This window comes from Schizophyllum commune (genome assembly GCF_000143185.2).
Source record: "Schizophyllum commune H4-8 unplaced genomic scaffold SCHCOscaffold_8, whole genome shotgun sequence".
Taxonomy (NCBI): domain Eukaryota; kingdom Fungi; phylum Basidiomycota; class Agaricomycetes; order Agaricales; family Schizophyllaceae; genus Schizophyllum; species Schizophyllum commune.
The window spans coordinates 1,372,832-1,386,179 of NW_026089545.1; the positions used below are offsets into that span (position 1 = coordinate 1,372,832).

Below are 13,348 nucleotides of genomic sequence, written 5' to 3' on the forward strand. Positions count from 1 at the left end.
CTCTCGGAAGTTGCCGAAACCCCCTCGGCCAAAACGTGCACGTAGTGAGGATTGGCTAAAACCAGCATAACAGGTGTGACGAGAATGACCACCGAGGACATTGGGTTGTGGTCTATAAGATCGAGCAGGGAAAAGATGCTGCCCACACACCCTCACACCTCAGGACATGAGTATCCGGACTGGTTCCCTTCTCAGCATCTGCGCATGCCTTTTGGCAGCTATTGTTCCCGTTCAGGCAGTGAGTCCTCCGTACCATGTGAGTCAAGTGCAGCCACTAACTTCTTCCGTCAAAGGCGCGTCTGGATGAAAATGGGGACCCACTTATCATGTACGTTCCACTATCCTTACGCCTGACATTGGTGCTAACAGCGTTTACAGCGCCGGATTTATACCCAAGATATGGCCGGCAGTGTTGTTTGCCGCCCTATACTTCCTCTCTGGCACACTACATTGGATACGTGCGTCCTCCCTTCCGCCACTCCATCGACCTATCCTCTGACTCAGAACTTAGACTGGTTCAGGACCGGTAGACCTCGTTACATGCTCACATTGACGATCAGCATGTACAGTGAGTACCAACCCCAACTAGTTTGTTCCCTCTGACTTACTGTCCCCGCAGCTATGGCCATGGGCTTTGTCTTCCGTATCATATACACCCAAGGCGATAACATCTACTCTATCCCTTGGTATTCCCTACAGAGCATCGTGCGTCCCACCCTCATCTATAGTATAGCATGAACTTACCTCTCGTGCAGTTCACCTTGCTTTCGGTTCGTCGCAACTCCAACGAGTCCTGCTCAATCTGACCTTCTCTAGCCTTGCGCCTTTCTTGCCGTAGACTACGTCCTTCTCCGCAAGTTATCGGAGAGCCTGGGCGACGAGGTGGCCAAGGACTGCCTCTGGCTCAAGTCGTCCATCATCGTCAAGCTCTTCGTCTGGAGCGACGTGATCACCTTTTTCGTCCAGGCGAGCGGCTCAGGCCTGGAAGTTAACGAGGACATGGCGGACATTGGCAGCAACGTGAGCTGACTGACCTTCTTCAATGCATCGTCGTACTTACTGCAATGCAGATCGCGCTCGCCGGTCTCATCATCCAGATTCTCTCCTTCGCGCTCTTCACCCTGCTCATGCTTCGCTTTGGCTGGAGGGCGTGAGTATCCATCATTTGCGGCTTAAAAGTCCTGTGCTCACGTCGTTGTACAGTCGCTCCATGCACCCTGAGATCTGGAAAATCGGCACCGGCGAGGGCGTCTGGTCCACCTTCGGCTTCTTCAAGATCACCCCCTTCCACAACTGGCGCCTCCTTTGGAGTGTCATGTGCCTGACGTCCGTCGCCATCATCGTCCGCTGCATCTTCCGTATTGTCGAATTCAAGGGCGGGTGAGTTCCTTTCCGCCTTATATTCTCTTCTCCACCTTTCGTTGCCCAACCTTTCCTTTTGTACCAGCAAGCTGACTCCGTCGATAGGTACCGCGGCTACGTGATGATGCACGAGGGCTTCTTCTACCTGCTCGACTCGCTTCCGCTGTGGCTCGCGATGTCGCTCTACGCCTGGCTCTGGCCGACGCGCCTGGTGCCCGTCACGAGCAGCACGTCGCTGCCCTATGTGATGCAGCCGCTCAACGACGAGGGTAAGATGGCCGCCATTCACTCGTCGCGCAGCGTGGTTTAGACGCACCTATTGCTTTGTCGTCCTGATAGCCACTTGTGTGGCAGTCGTGGTAGAAGTTGGTGGATGATGGACTGTCGTGCGCTATGTACCCCGGACTGGTTGACTCTGCCTGTACTTAACGAATCTTTGCTCCCAGGTTATTCAGGTTATATGCACGGACCTCGTAGTAGAAGAGAACGTGTTTAACGATCTACCATATTTATAGGCCTTCGCCGTATAAAATCTAGCACATCCATTTGAGTCAGATAGAAATGTGCTCTCAGTATGTTGTCCGAACGACAGATACAACGTTTTTGCATGAGTTAATATCAGTTTCGAAGGATACATAGAGTTGCAACACGCGCGCACTGTACAAGCCAAGGTAGTCGGCCACGAAGCCTCCTTAGGCGCGAAATGAATAGGGTCGCTATCCTTCGATACAAGGGCTCGATAAGAAAAATCTGCCGCAGGAGGTGATGAGGGGGATCGAGGGGCCATTTGGCCCAAGGATTTTCGCGGGCGGTTGTCTGCATACGCGATCGCATGCGCGCGATACGCTGTCACGCGCACACGTCGGGCCTGACGCGCTGGAGGGTAAAAAGAGGCGACAAGCAACCACTAGTATCGAATTGGTGGGATTGGCTCGGCGCGAATAGTGGATATGTCAATTGCTGCGTCGCGGTCATTGTCTATTTCTCCGATCAAGCATCTGCGAGCGCGGTCAGTGGGATCGTCGAGCGAGGGAAGATGAGACGCACATCATGTCCCCCTTCACGATGTATAGCCCGAGTGGGATCTCCTCCACGCCCTCATCCATGGAGTAGACGCGCTCACGGCACTCGGACAGGATGATGTTCGATTTTTGGTCAAAGCCAGCTAGAACACCCTACGTAGACGCGTGAGTAAGATGACCGGGCTTCCACATCAGTGACAGAGGAAGATGGGGTTCGAAGGGGGGCAGGACGGCAGAGACTGGGTGGAGGTGAACACAAAGAATTTGTGGTCAAAGCAGGGGGAGCATGCTCACCACGATCGTTCGTCCATCCTGCAACACAAGCAGTACGCGACCTGACCGTAGGAGAGCCAGATCAGTTCACGGATGTTAGATAACAATGCAGAGGAACTCACGATCGACGTAGCCTTGCAGGGACGACATCCTCTTTATTCAAACCCTTCGCGCCTGGATTCCTCTACTCCTGCAAGACCTCGGCGAGGAGTCTCGCGACGCGTCGATAGATCAGAGTCGCCAGTAGAGGGAGAGAGCGGCGCGCGTCAGCCGTTGTCCGGCGTGTACAGAACAGTGACGGCGAGGGGGAAGGCGAAGGCGCGTCCACGCGTCGAGGGGCGCGGCGAGACGACACGAGGCTGCTCCATCACGGACTTTGCCGACTGCATATGTCTTCAACCTCTTTCGCACCTTCCCGAGTGCGCTCGCGAGCGCGGCTCTGAAGGACCTCTTTGTCATGAACCTCGTACTTTCGTCGTCATCATCACCGTTGGCCAGGGCGAACGGTCACTCTGTTCTCTCTTCATCGTGGCCGCAAGTGTCACTTGGCACCGTCCTTGAGGAGCGGGCCAACGGCCGCATGCTGAGGCAGCGCCCACGGCGGCTCAACGACCCATCAATACCCCGATGCATACCTCGAGACCTGACGAACCTTTGCCCGTCGCGCCGCGTCGTCAATGGGCCCATCGCGAAAGCTTACCATAGCACTTCAGAAACATGTCTGCAGTGACCTGGAGCCCTCAGCAGACTGACTTTGCCCCTGTTTGATCTGCGCAATGCGGTCCCCACACTCACCGTCTATTGCCTGTCGTGATCCACGATCACTCATCGTCTCATCGACCCATCGGCTGCGGCGGTGCAGCCGTCGTATATAAGTGTCTGAGGCACCTCGGGAGCACCCATCTACTTCTTCTCCCACCCTCTTTCCCCGATCAGTATTTCTTTCTTAATTGCTTATTATGGCCTCTCTTGCCGTTCTCGCTGGTGCTGCACTTGCCGCCAAGGGCGTGCTCGCCTCCGACTGCAGCGCGTACAAGGTCAGGGATATTGAAGGTGCCTTCACCGACGTCGTCAAGGCGGACTTCTCTACTGCCACGGCAGGCGGTGACGCGAATGCTCTCCTTCAGTAAGTATCGTACGAAATACCAGAAATACCTGCACTCACCCCCACTCCAGGAGCTTTGGGCTCAGCATCAGCGACTACCCCGTCGGTGCCGGGTCGGGGTCTGTTGCACACTACTTCAGACCGGAGAACGTGAAACTCGGTGATGGCTCGCTGGACCTCGTCGTCAACGCCTACGACGGCGGCGACTACGTCTACAGCGCTGAGATTGCCAGCGACCAGACGACGCTGTACGGGTCCCTCCGTACCGTCCTCAAGTCGAGCGGTGTTCCGGGCGTCTGCGAGGGTCTCTTCTTCTACAGTGAGTGGGATGCAATGCGCATTCGAGTGGCAGGGATCCAACTTTCTTGCAGAGGGTGACAACAACGAGGCTGACTGGGAGCTCCTCACGACTACGTCGCTTGAGGGTAGCGACACCGTCCCTGCGGGCGTTTGGGCTACCAACCAGGCGCTCCAGGAGGGCGGGCAGTCCACCTCGGTGAACGTGCCGTTCGACTTCGACCCGGCTGCGGATTACCACGAATATCGCATTGACGTGAGTTTCCGCGCGCAACGCGCCCGCACGCCTTGCTGACATGGTTACCCAGTGGACGGAGTCCTCGACCACCTTCTACATCGATGGCGTTCAGAAGGCCCAGCACACCGAGAACGTAAGTGATCGTGTTTCGCTCACGAAGTACCCATGCTGACTTGAATGTAGGTTCCCACTCAGGCCGCTAACGGTCTCTGGAACGTCTGGAGCAACGGCGACCCGTACTGGTCTGCTGGCCCGCCCACCGCGGTCTCCATTACCCACATCAAGTCCATCGAGATGTACAGCGGTCTTGAGAAGCGGGTTGAGGGCAAGGTGTGCGACGTCAACTAAAGGATTGCGGGTATTTTGCTATTTATTTGCGTGCACGTCGTTTTCGGCTGTACATCGCACTTCGGAATGGATAGTTTGTTGTTGAAGCCACCCTAGTCGATGATTGGTTGACTCGCGACGCTGCACATGGACTAAGACATCATTCTTGGGCCCTTCAGTAAGTAACTCTATGCAAATAAGTCATCGAGTGCAGAAGATGCTGCCCAAGCCATCACAGCTCCTCGCGCGGCCCCTTGCTTTCGAGTTCGACCAACTCGACGTCAAAAATGAGGGTGGCGTGTCCGGGAATGACACCACGACCAGCGCCGCGAGAGCCTAGAAATCGAACTATGTCAAGACGAAGTCAGAGACACAAGTAGGGCCGGTATACGAACCGTAAGCCAGGTTAGGTGGGATGGTGAGTGTGCGCTTCTCGTTCACGCACATGCCCAAGAGCCCCTCGTCCCAACCTTTGATGACACGGCCTTGACCGACTACAGGAAATTGAGTATATTAGTACATACAGAAGATCGAAGCATGCACTCACGCGTCACTGAGAAGGGTGTTCCGCGGTCCAAACTGCAAGATGTAAGTGGACTTCGTTTACTAACAGAGAATGGCAAAGGCAAACCTCGAATCAAACTTCTGGCCGTTCGAGAACAGCTTGCCGGTCTGTCAAGGATAGTTGAGACCAGCTGAAGGGGTATGCATTCACAGAGCAAAACACGAACGTAGTGAACTTTGACCACGTCTCCCTTCTGGGACTTTATGGGGCACTCAGGGGGAGCGTAAGTCGTCTCAATGACAAGCTCTTTCGGAGCTCCTGCGTCTTGCGCAGCCACAACAATAGCAAAGAGAAGGCCAAAGAGAACGTTGAGGAGCTGCATCGTGACAAGTTGGAGTGAGAGTCGTCACGGTTGAGATGAACCGCAGCGGTACAACGCCACGTCGCGTCGAAGTCGCGCTGGTCAAAGCGTGTTGTGCAAAGGCTTCCGCGTGCCGAACCTCGGCAGCGGCCGTCTCGCTCTTGTTTGTGATTCGTCTGAACCTTATTTTTTCTACATCCTCCCTTGTTCGTCGACGGCAATGGTGCGCTGGCCCCGCTGCCCGAGCTCATCGTTGTTGATCTGACATCCCTCCCCTCAGCCTTCCCAAAAGACCTTCCGCACGAAGCGCATTCTCGCCAAGGCCAGCCGCCAGAACCGGTGCGCACGATTTTCGATGATGATCGGGAGCGATACTGACCCTTCTGAAGGCCCATCCCTCAGTGGTTCCGGTTGAAGACGGACACGAAGATCCAGGTGTGTGCTTAGCTCGATGGGGGAGAGTATCTGTGCTGATCAATGCTGCAGTACAACGCCAAGCGCCGTCACTGGAGGCGGACGAAGCTCAACATCTAAGCTGCTGGCTATATCCGCTGCACGAGAGATGTTGTATCATACTTCGAGGGGGCTACCGAGCTCACCGTTTACCACTATGTGTCCTCTATGTCATGCATGAACTATGCGCACCATTGACTGCTGCAACTGTAGGCTCGGAGATGTGAATTCTACTCCGCTCGGCATGCCAACTTGTGAGAGAAATCGCCGCTCCACTCATCCCCCTCGTTGCCCCCTCGCCGGCCTCGTGCATAAACTTGGCATCCACAGCACTCCTTTGTCTGCATATGCTGGTCGCAGACGCTTCGCGGACTTTCCTTTCTGTGCGGGAGGCGGCCGTGGAGACCGCCATCAAATGAATTCTTGCTCCAACCGCCTGGCGGATTTCCACCCTTTCACCGCACAAACGTCGTGCAGGCTTGCTTGGCGACCTCGCAACGGCTGCTAGCACCCCCAGGCGGTCAGCTGGCTCAGACAAACATTCAAAGTGCCAGCAGAAAGGTGGCACGCGCCCAAAAATTACGAGAAATGACGGTATTTTCCCCGGGCATGCGTTCTGAGTCTTGATCTACCCCAGGATCTGCTTCGAAGCGCCGGCCCTAGCTCCGGATAGCTTCGACGAAGCTCAGGGTCGGGCGCCGTATAAAGGTCGGCCAATCCCATCGAGCAGTTTCTCTCGCTTGCTCTGCCATGGCGCCCTCATCCCTCGCCACCCAACAGCTCGCCCGAGAGGTCTCACACGCGGTATCACAGTCTGGTGCGAATTGCAGTCTCTCAAGCCCTGGCCTTAATTGACTGGCTGATACAGGCTCCGTATACCATGCATGGCGGACACTCCGCGCGCGAGACGACGGCTTCGATAACATCGACCTCGACGATGATGGCCATCCCGAGAGCCACACTGAGACCGTAGTTGTGATCGTCTGCGCGCTACTCGGGAGTATGCTCGTCGTGCTCTTGCTACTGGCGTTCTGCTCATGCCTCTTTCGTCGGTGGCATGAATCGCGTCGGCGTGCAAGGCTGGATCAAGCAGAGGCAGGTACGCTGCGTTCGACATCCCTCACTTAACTGCGCTCATCACCGTCTCGCAAATTGCCACATTCATCCACACCCATCTACACTTGATCTTCCATCACCTCTGCTCCTTGATCAACACCCTTTCTGCCCTCAGAAACGGCGCAAACGGGAGGCTTCCTATTGCCCGCCACCGCCGCAAACCTTGCGCGTCCACCGGCAACCCATCCCCGCGCAACGGCCTCTACCATCTCAAGCGGCACCACGCTTCGCCATCATGGGTCCCAGACGGCCTCCACGGAAGCCGGACATAGCGTGACGGCGCCCTCGCCGATGTTCAAGGATAACAAGACGATTTACGAGCATCATGAATACGCTGTGTAGCGCGCTTTGCCGGTGGAGTTATCATGATCACTCAGATTTCCCCCGTAGTCTATCACGCCTCTACTAATGCCTAGTACGAAGTACGTCGCCATGTAATGAGTACGACCCTTACCGTGAATGCATCCGGTATATTTTACTTGAAGCCGAGGAGTGTTGAGGCTGTAAGACAGCGACGACCTTGTTGCACGAAGGCTCAGTAAACACCTCGTGGTTGTTTGAGAATAAGGTGGCATATGCGACAGTTCCTCGGTTCTTGTCAAGGTTGCAGGCAACTGGCTGGCGGATGCGCCCGACAAGCGCTCAGGCCGCTCAGCATTGATGGAATTCGGCCCGAGCTCCGCGATACCGACGTGTACGCGTCGATCACATCGCGCCTTGCAGCCGACCTCCTCGTTCCCCACACCCTCTACACTCTCTCCGGGCGGCCATTCGGTCATCGTTAACATGGGTCTCATCGAGACTCTGTTCATTCTCATCTTCATTACGGAACTCATCGCGGTCATTGGCAAGACTGTCCTTGCCGACTTGGTGTGTGGTCTTCTTGGGGTAATGAAGCTTTCAACTGAACTGGATGTCTCCGACAGGCCTTCGGACTTTATGCTCGTGTTTTCCTATCGAAAACACACAGCAAGCAGCGCCAGCTGAAGAAGGAGACGCTCGCGAATAAGGCGGCCATGCTGAACACAAGCGCGCAAGACCAGTTTGCGAAGTGGGCGAAACTGAGGCGCTCTGTGGACAAGGGCCTCGCGGACATCGAGACTACCAGTGCGTGCCTTTGTATGGAGAGGGGACCATCGACTGACGAACCGACTATGCAGACAAGGAACTCGCAGCCGCGAAGAGCGCCTTTACGATGAAGTTCAACACCGCGATCTGGATTCTCACTTCTGGACTGCTGTTGGTCGCGGGTGCATACTACAGGTCGTCCCCTGTGTTTTTCCTGCCCAAGGGCTGGTTTGGACCCTTCGAGAGGCCTCTTTCCTGGCCGTGGGCGCCGACTGGTGCGTATCCTTGTCTTTCGCCACCGAAGACCGCTGCTAATCCACACATCTCAGGCTCGGTTAGCGTGTATGTATACCAAATGGCCTGCAGGAGGGTGATCAAGGCAGGCGCGCGGGGGATTCAAGGCCTGAACGGTGGGTTGGGCAGCCTTGCCACAGAGCTTACTGATTAACCCTGGCTTTCAGCGTTGCCGGAAGATACTGCTTCTACTGACGCACCTGCTCCGGATGCTAAGAAGGAGTCATAGTCTCCTCGTTTTGTATTTGTGCGAATGTCATGTCCTTCTCACGAGTCTGAACGATGACACGAGTCGACATACACAGTGTAGAGACGTTCGAACCGGCCTGGAACGCTTCGCAAGTTTTCGCAGAGCAAAGGTAAGTCGTTTTTCCCGGACAAATGGATTCGAATGCGCGCAGGGTGTCTTGTATGAATCGATCCAGCCAGCGTCGACCTCCTCGCGGACGACGGCGATAGCAGGAAGCGAGAAGGTGAGTGCCACGTCTCTATCGCCTGAGCGTTATCTCATGGGAGTTCCAGATATTGGTATTATGCGGCAGTCCGCAGAATCTCGCACGCCGCTGGGGCAAAAATGACCCATCGTCGTTTCCGGCGGCGGGGGCGGACAACTTTCACGACGACGGAGGTGCCGCGGGATCCGGGGGCGGGATTGAATGGCACGTGCGACGTCACAGCGTCAAAGCGGAGAGGGATTGCAGTGACATGTGAATTCGACAACATGATCGGCTCCCCTCGGCTGGTGCGGAGCACGGACGAAGGGCGGAGCCCCGCCCAGCATTTAAGAGCCTGACCCTCCCGAGTCAGGCTGCCTCACAAACCCACCCATCCTCTCCTCTCATCATGGTTGCAGGCGTACAGATCCTTTCTAACGCTGCGTCCGACGCTCAGCGCGAGATCCTCACCGAGGACGCGCTCAAGTTCCTCTCTGCCCTCCACCGTACCTTCGAGAGCACCCGCCAGAACCTCTTGCGCGCTCGCGAGGACCGCCAGCGTAAGTGGGATGCTGGCGCGCCGCTCGACTTCCCTCCCGAGACCGCGCACATCCGTGCTGAGCCATCGTGGCACTGCGCGCCACCCGCGCCTGGACTTGAGGATCGCCGTACGGAGATTACTGGTCCCACTGACCGCAAGATGGTCATCAACGCCCTCAACAGCGGGGCTAAGACCTTCATGGCCGACTTCGAGGGTGCGTCACCAGACCTCCTTATCGTCGACTCCTGTCTCACATATCGTAGATTCGAACGCACCGACGTTCGCCAACATGGTGAACGGCCAGCTCAACCTGCGCGACGCCATCCGCCGCCAGATCGACTTCGACTCGAATGGCAAGGCGTACAAGCTGAGCCAGAACCCGGCCGTCCTCATCGTCCGGTGCGTCATCATGAAGTTGATTTCTCCTGCGTGAGACTGACCCTATTATGCAGACCCCGTGGCTGGCACCTTGACGAGCCCCGCGTGACTGTCGATGGAGCGCCTGTTTCCGGTTCCATCTTCGACTTCGCCCTGTACTTCTTCCACAATGCCAAGGAGCTTGTTCAGCGGGGCACGGGACCGTACTTCTACTTGCCGAAGATGGAGCACTATCTGGAGGCGCGCCTATGGAACGACATCTTCAACTTCTCGCAGTCGTACGTTGGCTTGCCGCACGGCACCGTCCGCGCCACGGTCCTCATAGAAACTATTCCGGCCGCCTTCCACATGGAAGAGATCCTCTTCGAGTTGAGGCAGCATTCATCTGGTCTCAACTGTGGACGGTATGTTCTTTCACATGATATGCCTGCTGCCTGATATTCATGCGCATCACAGCTGGGACTACATCTTCAGCTTCATCAAGAAGCGGAGAGCAGATGCCAGCGCTGTCCTTCCCAACCGCTCCGATGTGACCATGACGGTTCCCTTCATGGACGCCTACGTGCGTCTGCTCATCCAGACCTGCCACAAGTATGTCCTACCTGAACTTGTCCTTGTGATGCGTACTAACCCTCAATCAGGCGCAAAGTTGCTGCTATGGGTGGAATGGCTGCTCAGATCCCCATCAAGGACGACCCGAAGGCGAACGACGAGGCGATGGCGAAGGTCAAGGCGGACAAATTGCGCGAAGTACTTGCAGGACACGACGGTACTTGGATTGCCCACCCGCTCATCAACAAGATCGCCCGGGAGGCCTTCGACTCTCACATGCTGGGCCCGAATCAGGTACGTCTTCTCATTGCAGAACCTTGAATGGATGCTTACGCCCATTCCAGTACCACGTCTTGCGCGAGGACGTCAAGGTCACCGCCAGCAACTTGCTCGACACCAAGGTGCCAGGCAAGATCACCGACGCCGGCGTCCGCTCCAACGTCGCCACCTGCCTTGCCTACACCGCGTCCTGGATCGGCGGCAACGGCTGCATCCCGCTCAACTACCTCATGGAGGACGCTGCCACAGCGGAGATCACGCGCATTCAGCTCTGGCAGTGGGTGCACTACTCCTCGCGCCTCGACACCGGCGAGATCGTCACCGCGCCGTACGTCGAGCAGCTCATCGACGAGATCGCGCCGACGGTGAGCAAGATCGCGCCCGCGGTGAAGGAGAAGGAGTTGCAGGTCACCGTCCAGTACTTGAAGTCGCAGATCAAGGCCACCTGGCCGAGCGAGTTCTTGACCTCGGACTTGATGCCGTATCTGGCGGCGGCGGACGGTGTGGATGCGAAGTTCTTGAAGGCAGCGCTATAGGTGCAAAATCATTCCGAGCACGGTAGTTCTCAATCATGTATTTTTATCTGGCTAGAGCAATGGATAGCGTCATGGACATCAGATTCTGTAAGCATGAGCGCTGGGCTGGGCTGGGACGACACGCAAGCTCGCGTGCGGTGCAGTCCAGAGGAAACAATCAGTGGAAGTAGGTCAGTATTTGCACATGTTTATCGGAACTTCCGCACTACCGTCACCCACATGCCTTCTATTGTTCTCAAGCCCAAATCAACGACGCGGACACTTTCGTGCGCGCGCTGGATTGCGAAGGTCGTCTCTGAAGGTACCAGGCAACCAAGTTGGGTATGAGGGAGTCAGGTCTACCGATTCAAGAACTGCAGTAGTGATGAAGGCACTTTGTGGCACTTGCGCATGCCCTACTTCTCGACCCCATGACGGCTATTACCAGGTTAGTGCTACCGCCGACGCCGCCGCTATTCACTGAACCCCTGCAGCTGTACTGGACAGGCACTGAATGGGAGGCGCCGGCGCGATCAGGAAGATCAGCGCTCTTGGAACACTTAAGGCATGCCCGAGCGCTCATCATGCGCGCCTCCCTTCTGGTTCACGCTCCCTCCGTGCCGCCAATCGTCAAGGGACCGGTGCTATCCACTACTTGATAGCGGTGCTTGGGAAAATATCGTCGGCGCATCTCTCTTCTCTTCCCCTCATCGAGAAGCCCGTTCGTGGATAGGACTGGGGAGTATGACGACTCGGGTTGTTGTTGTTGCTTTGCTGGCGGCTTGCGCGCACGCGAGGCCACGGAACATCACTTTGGACGACGATATGCCCGGGAACAATGTAGCGAGCATCAGCTACGATCCAGCAGGGGCGTGGTTCGAGGGACAGCTTTGCGAGAGTGCGTGCGTTCATATTCAGCTTTGTGCTCAGACGGGCTGATCTCCTCTGCTTCTCCAGGCTGCAGAGCTATGCCTGACCGAAATACCGTCTACAACGGGACGTGGCATCATACAACGGACGACGACACCATTGACACACAGGACACAACCATGACCATCCAGTTCACCGGTGCGTATCGGCATACCGAATAACCTCATGGCTTCCTCACCGGGCTGTACAGGAACAGCGCTATACGTCTATTGCGTTATCGCTAACAACGTCTCTGAGGGAACCGGGACTATGGCGAATTACGACTTTACCCTCGACGGCCAGGACGCGGGCAACTACCATCACGACCCCGAGAACGTGACGGACTACTTCTACAATGTACCCGGTGCGTCTCCCGCGTTTGGCATCAACTTTCTGCGTGTTGCCATCGATAGCGAGACTGACTGGGCCTGGTGCGCAGTGTACACGGTCTCAGAACTGGAGAACGACTCGCATGAGTTGATCGTGAACATCGCCGGCGGGAGCGGCGTCTCGGGGTCATCATTGATGCTCTTCGACTATTTCACCTATACGTACGTCCAGTTCTGCAGCTCCTTCTTGTCAGTAAGTATTGACAGGCCCTCTTCAGTTACGACGATGATCCCTCCGAAACAACATCAGCCTCTGCTGCCCCTACCACGGCCGCGAGCCCCAAATACAATTCGAAAGCCAATGTTGGTGCGATCGTCGGAGGCGTTGTTGGCGGCGTGGTCGGGGCGGCAGCCTTTGCTGTCGCCCTGTTCTTCTTCTTGCGCAGAAGACGAGCTCGTCGGTCGTCTGTGCTGCTCAGTGATGGCGAGGTTCGCGGAAAGAGCTACCCTACTGTGAATCCCTATCCTGCACCCGAGCCACCAACCGTCTCGCCGATAGCTACTGGAGAAGGTGCGTCGTTTCGGCCGCTTTGTCGGTTTATCACTCAATATTTCTCAGTGGCGGCTAATTCACCAACAAAGTCGCTATCCCCGTTAGGTGCCTCCCATCGCACTCCTTCGGACGCTGGGTCCCTTTCCGTGTCTTCCCCTACTGGTTCATCGCCTTCCACGTCCAAGACGCAAACGGCACTCGATACGCGGGTGCGGGATATGGAGGCGAGGATTGCAGCACTGCAGGATCAGCACGGACCGGCGCCTGCTGCCTCTAACTCCGGCGAAGAAGCGTTACGACGGCAGATAGAAAGTCTGCAAGCAGAGATTGCTATGCTTCACGACCAACAGCGGGACATGATGAACAACATGTCTGCGCCTCCACCTGGGTACAGCGATGTCTAAGTTATGATGGAGGCGAGCAGCGTCACGATAGTT

General features: G+C 56.3%; 9 protein-coding genes across 9 annotated transcripts; 7 read left to right on the forward strand and 2 right to left on the reverse strand.

The window, feature by feature from the left end:
* Nucleotides 1-34: 34 nt before the first annotated feature.
* SCHCODRAFT_02345316 (uncharacterized protein) lies at nucleotides 35-1,743 on the forward strand. Its single transcript, XM_003030495.2, has 10 exons — nucleotides 35-238; nucleotides 294-328; nucleotides 379-458; nucleotides 512-568; nucleotides 620-705; nucleotides 756-770; nucleotides 817-1,020; nucleotides 1,071-1,150; nucleotides 1,204-1,380; nucleotides 1,468-1,743. Exons 1-10 carry the CDS (start codon nucleotides 167-169, stop codon nucleotides 1,670-1,672), a joined length of 1,011 nt encoding a protein of 336 aa, XP_003030541.1. The 5' UTR covers nucleotides 35-166; the 3' UTR covers nucleotides 1,673-1,743.
* Nucleotides 1,744-2,269: 526 nt separating this feature from the next.
* SCHCODRAFT_01356221 (Sm-like ribonucleoprotein) lies at nucleotides 2,270-2,979 on the reverse strand (the record flags this gene model as incomplete). The annotated part of the gene is made up of 4 exons (XM_003030076.2): nucleotides 2,780-2,979; nucleotides 2,679-2,719; nucleotides 2,410-2,537; nucleotides 2,270-2,360 (listed from the first exon to the last, which is right to left on the reverse strand). Exons 1-4 carry the CDS (start codon nucleotides 2,805-2,807, stop codon nucleotides 2,270-2,272), a joined length of 288 nt encoding a protein of 95 aa, XP_003030122.1. The 5' UTR covers nucleotides 2,808-2,979.
* Nucleotides 2,980-3,616: 637 nt separating this feature from the next.
* On the forward strand, nucleotides 3,617-4,645 carry SCHCODRAFT_02506813 (glycoside hydrolase family 16 protein; the record flags this gene model as incomplete). Its single annotated transcript, XM_003030494.2, has 5 exons — nucleotides 3,617-3,783; nucleotides 3,834-4,081; nucleotides 4,134-4,315; nucleotides 4,368-4,430; nucleotides 4,481-4,645. The coding sequence occupies 5 exons, from the start codon at nucleotides 3,617-3,619 to the stop codon at nucleotides 4,643-4,645; spliced, it is 825 nt and encodes a 274-aa protein (XP_003030540.2).
* On the reverse strand, nucleotides 4,636-5,578 carry SCHCODRAFT_02631905 (uncharacterized protein). Its single transcript, XM_003030075.2, has 5 exons — nucleotides 5,356-5,578; nucleotides 5,256-5,296; nucleotides 5,172-5,203; nucleotides 5,020-5,118; nucleotides 4,636-4,960 (listed from the first exon to the last, which is right to left on the reverse strand). Exons 1-5 carry the CDS (start codon nucleotides 5,509-5,511, stop codon nucleotides 4,857-4,859), a joined length of 432 nt encoding a protein of 143 aa, XP_003030121.1. The 5' UTR covers nucleotides 5,512-5,578; the 3' UTR covers nucleotides 4,636-4,856.
* A 112-nt stretch (nucleotides 5,579-5,690) lies between these two features.
* Nucleotides 5,691-6,038, forward strand: SCHCODRAFT_02631909 (60S ribosomal protein L39). Its single transcript, XM_003030493.2, has 4 exons — nucleotides 5,691-5,713; nucleotides 5,771-5,829; nucleotides 5,880-5,925; nucleotides 5,977-6,038. The coding sequence occupies exons 1-4, from the start codon at nucleotides 5,711-5,713 to the stop codon at nucleotides 6,022-6,024; spliced, it is 156 nt and encodes a 51-aa protein (XP_003030539.2). The 5' UTR covers nucleotides 5,691-5,710; the 3' UTR covers nucleotides 6,025-6,038.
* A 597-nt stretch (nucleotides 6,039-6,635) lies between these two features.
* On the forward strand, nucleotides 6,636-7,527 carry SCHCODRAFT_02631912 (uncharacterized protein). The gene is made up of 3 exons (XM_003030492.3): nucleotides 6,636-6,760; nucleotides 6,812-7,042; nucleotides 7,175-7,527. Exons 1-3 carry the CDS (start codon nucleotides 6,694-6,696, stop codon nucleotides 7,399-7,401), a joined length of 525 nt encoding a protein of 174 aa, XP_003030538.1. The 5' UTR covers nucleotides 6,636-6,693; the 3' UTR covers nucleotides 7,402-7,527.
* Nucleotides 7,528-7,770: 243 nt separating this feature from the next.
* Nucleotides 7,771-8,737, forward strand: SCHCODRAFT_02631914 (uncharacterized protein). The gene is made up of 5 exons (XM_003030491.2): nucleotides 7,771-7,929; nucleotides 7,986-8,166; nucleotides 8,220-8,402; nucleotides 8,457-8,537; nucleotides 8,589-8,737. Exons 1-5 carry the CDS (start codon nucleotides 7,846-7,848, stop codon nucleotides 8,648-8,650), a joined length of 591 nt encoding a protein of 196 aa, XP_003030537.1. The 5' UTR covers nucleotides 7,771-7,845; the 3' UTR covers nucleotides 8,651-8,737.
* Nucleotides 8,738-8,943: 206 nt separating this feature from the next.
* SCHCODRAFT_02631920 (malate synthase) lies at nucleotides 8,944-11,224 on the forward strand. Its single transcript, XM_050345688.1, has 6 exons — nucleotides 8,944-9,610; nucleotides 9,660-9,795; nucleotides 9,849-10,178; nucleotides 10,231-10,365; nucleotides 10,416-10,620; nucleotides 10,671-11,224. Exons 1-6 carry the CDS (start codon nucleotides 9,265-9,267, stop codon nucleotides 11,139-11,141), a joined length of 1,623 nt encoding a protein of 540 aa, XP_050199259.1. The 5' UTR covers nucleotides 8,944-9,264; the 3' UTR covers nucleotides 11,142-11,224.
* Nucleotides 11,225-11,945: 721 nt separating this feature from the next.
* SCHCODRAFT_02703023 (uncharacterized protein) lies at nucleotides 11,946-13,315 on the forward strand (the record flags this gene model as incomplete). The annotated part of the gene is made up of 5 exons (XM_050346966.1): nucleotides 11,946-12,018; nucleotides 12,078-12,188; nucleotides 12,241-12,580; nucleotides 12,637-12,929; nucleotides 12,978-13,315. The coding sequence occupies 5 exons, from the start codon at nucleotides 11,946-11,948 to the stop codon at nucleotides 13,313-13,315; spliced, it is 1,155 nt and encodes a 384-aa protein (XP_050199260.1).
* Nucleotides 13,316-13,348: the final 33 nt, after the last annotated feature.

What these genes read in the sequence shown, in the direction of transcription:
- SCHCODRAFT_02631912 (XM_003030492.3), top strand. Translation starts at nt 6,694, where the DNA reads ATGGCGCCCTCATCCCTCGCCACCCAACAGCTCGCCCGAGAGGTCTCA. An exon ending in ACACGCGGTATCACAGTCTG is followed by an intron (nt 6,761 to 6,811) that starts GTGCGAATTGCA and finishes TGGCTGATACAG; the next exon opens with GCTCCGTATACCATGCATGG. An exon ending in GCTGGATCAAGCAGAGGCAG is followed by an intron (nt 7,043 to 7,174) that starts GTACGCTGCGTT and finishes TTCTGCCCTCAG; the next exon opens with AAACGGCGCAAACGGGAGGC.
- SCHCODRAFT_02631914 (XM_003030491.2), top strand. Translation starts at nt 7,846, where the DNA reads ATGGGTCTCATCGAGACTCTGTTCATTCTCATCTTCATTACGGAACTC. An exon ending in CTGGCCGTGGGCGCCGACTG is followed by an intron (nt 8,403 to 8,456) that starts GTGCGTATCCTT and finishes CACACATCTCAG; the next exon opens with GCTCGGTTAGCGTGTATGTA. An exon ending in GGGGATTCAAGGCCTGAACG is followed by an intron (nt 8,538 to 8,588) that starts GTGGGTTGGGCA and finishes CCTGGCTTTCAG; the next exon opens with CGTTGCCGGAAGATACTGCT.
- SCHCODRAFT_02631920 (XM_050345688.1), top strand. Translation starts at nt 9,265, where the DNA reads ATGGTTGCAGGCGTACAGATCCTTTCTAACGCTGCGTCCGACGCTCAG. An exon ending in CTTCATGGCCGACTTCGAGG is followed by an intron (nt 9,611 to 9,659) that starts GTGCGTCACCAG and finishes CACATATCGTAG; the next exon opens with ATTCGAACGCACCGACGTTC. An exon ending in CTCATCCAGACCTGCCACAA is followed by an intron (nt 10,366 to 10,415) that starts GTATGTCCTACC and finishes ACCCTCAATCAG; the next exon opens with GCGCAAAGTTGCTGCTATGG.
- SCHCODRAFT_02631905 (XM_003030075.2), bottom strand. Translation starts at nt 5,511, where the DNA reads ATGCAGCTCCTCAACGTTCTCTTTGGCCTTCTCTTTGCTATTGTTGTG. An exon ending in ACGTGGTCAAAGTTCACTAC is followed by an intron (nt 5,297 to 5,355) that starts GTTCGTGTTTTG and finishes TATCCTTGACAG; the next exon opens with ACCGGCAAGCTGTTCTCGAA. An exon ending in GGCCAGAAGTTTGATTCGAG is followed by an intron (nt 5,204 to 5,255) that starts GTTTGCCTTTGC and finishes TACATCTTGCAG; the next exon opens with TTTGGACCGCGGAACACCCT.
- SCHCODRAFT_02631909 (XM_003030493.2), top strand. An exon ending in AAGGCCAGCCGCCAGAACCG is followed by an intron (nt 5,830 to 5,879) that starts GTGCGCACGATT and finishes ACCCTTCTGAAG; the next exon opens with GCCCATCCCTCAGTGGTTCC. An exon ending in AGACGGACACGAAGATCCAG is followed by an intron (nt 5,926 to 5,976) that starts GTGTGTGCTTAG and finishes TCAATGCTGCAG; the next exon opens with TACAACGCCAAGCGCCGTCA.
- SCHCODRAFT_02345316 (XM_003030495.2), top strand. Translation starts at nt 167, where the DNA reads ATGAGTATCCGGACTGGTTCCCTTCTCAGCATCTGCGCATGCCTTTTG. An exon ending in AATGGGGACCCACTTATCAT is followed by an intron (nt 329 to 378) that starts GTACGTTCCACT and finishes CAGCGTTTACAG; the next exon opens with CGCCGGATTTATACCCAAGA. An exon ending in ATTGTCGAATTCAAGGGCGG is followed by an intron (nt 1,381 to 1,467) that starts GTGAGTTCCTTT and finishes CTCCGTCGATAG; the next exon opens with GTACCGCGGCTACGTGATGA.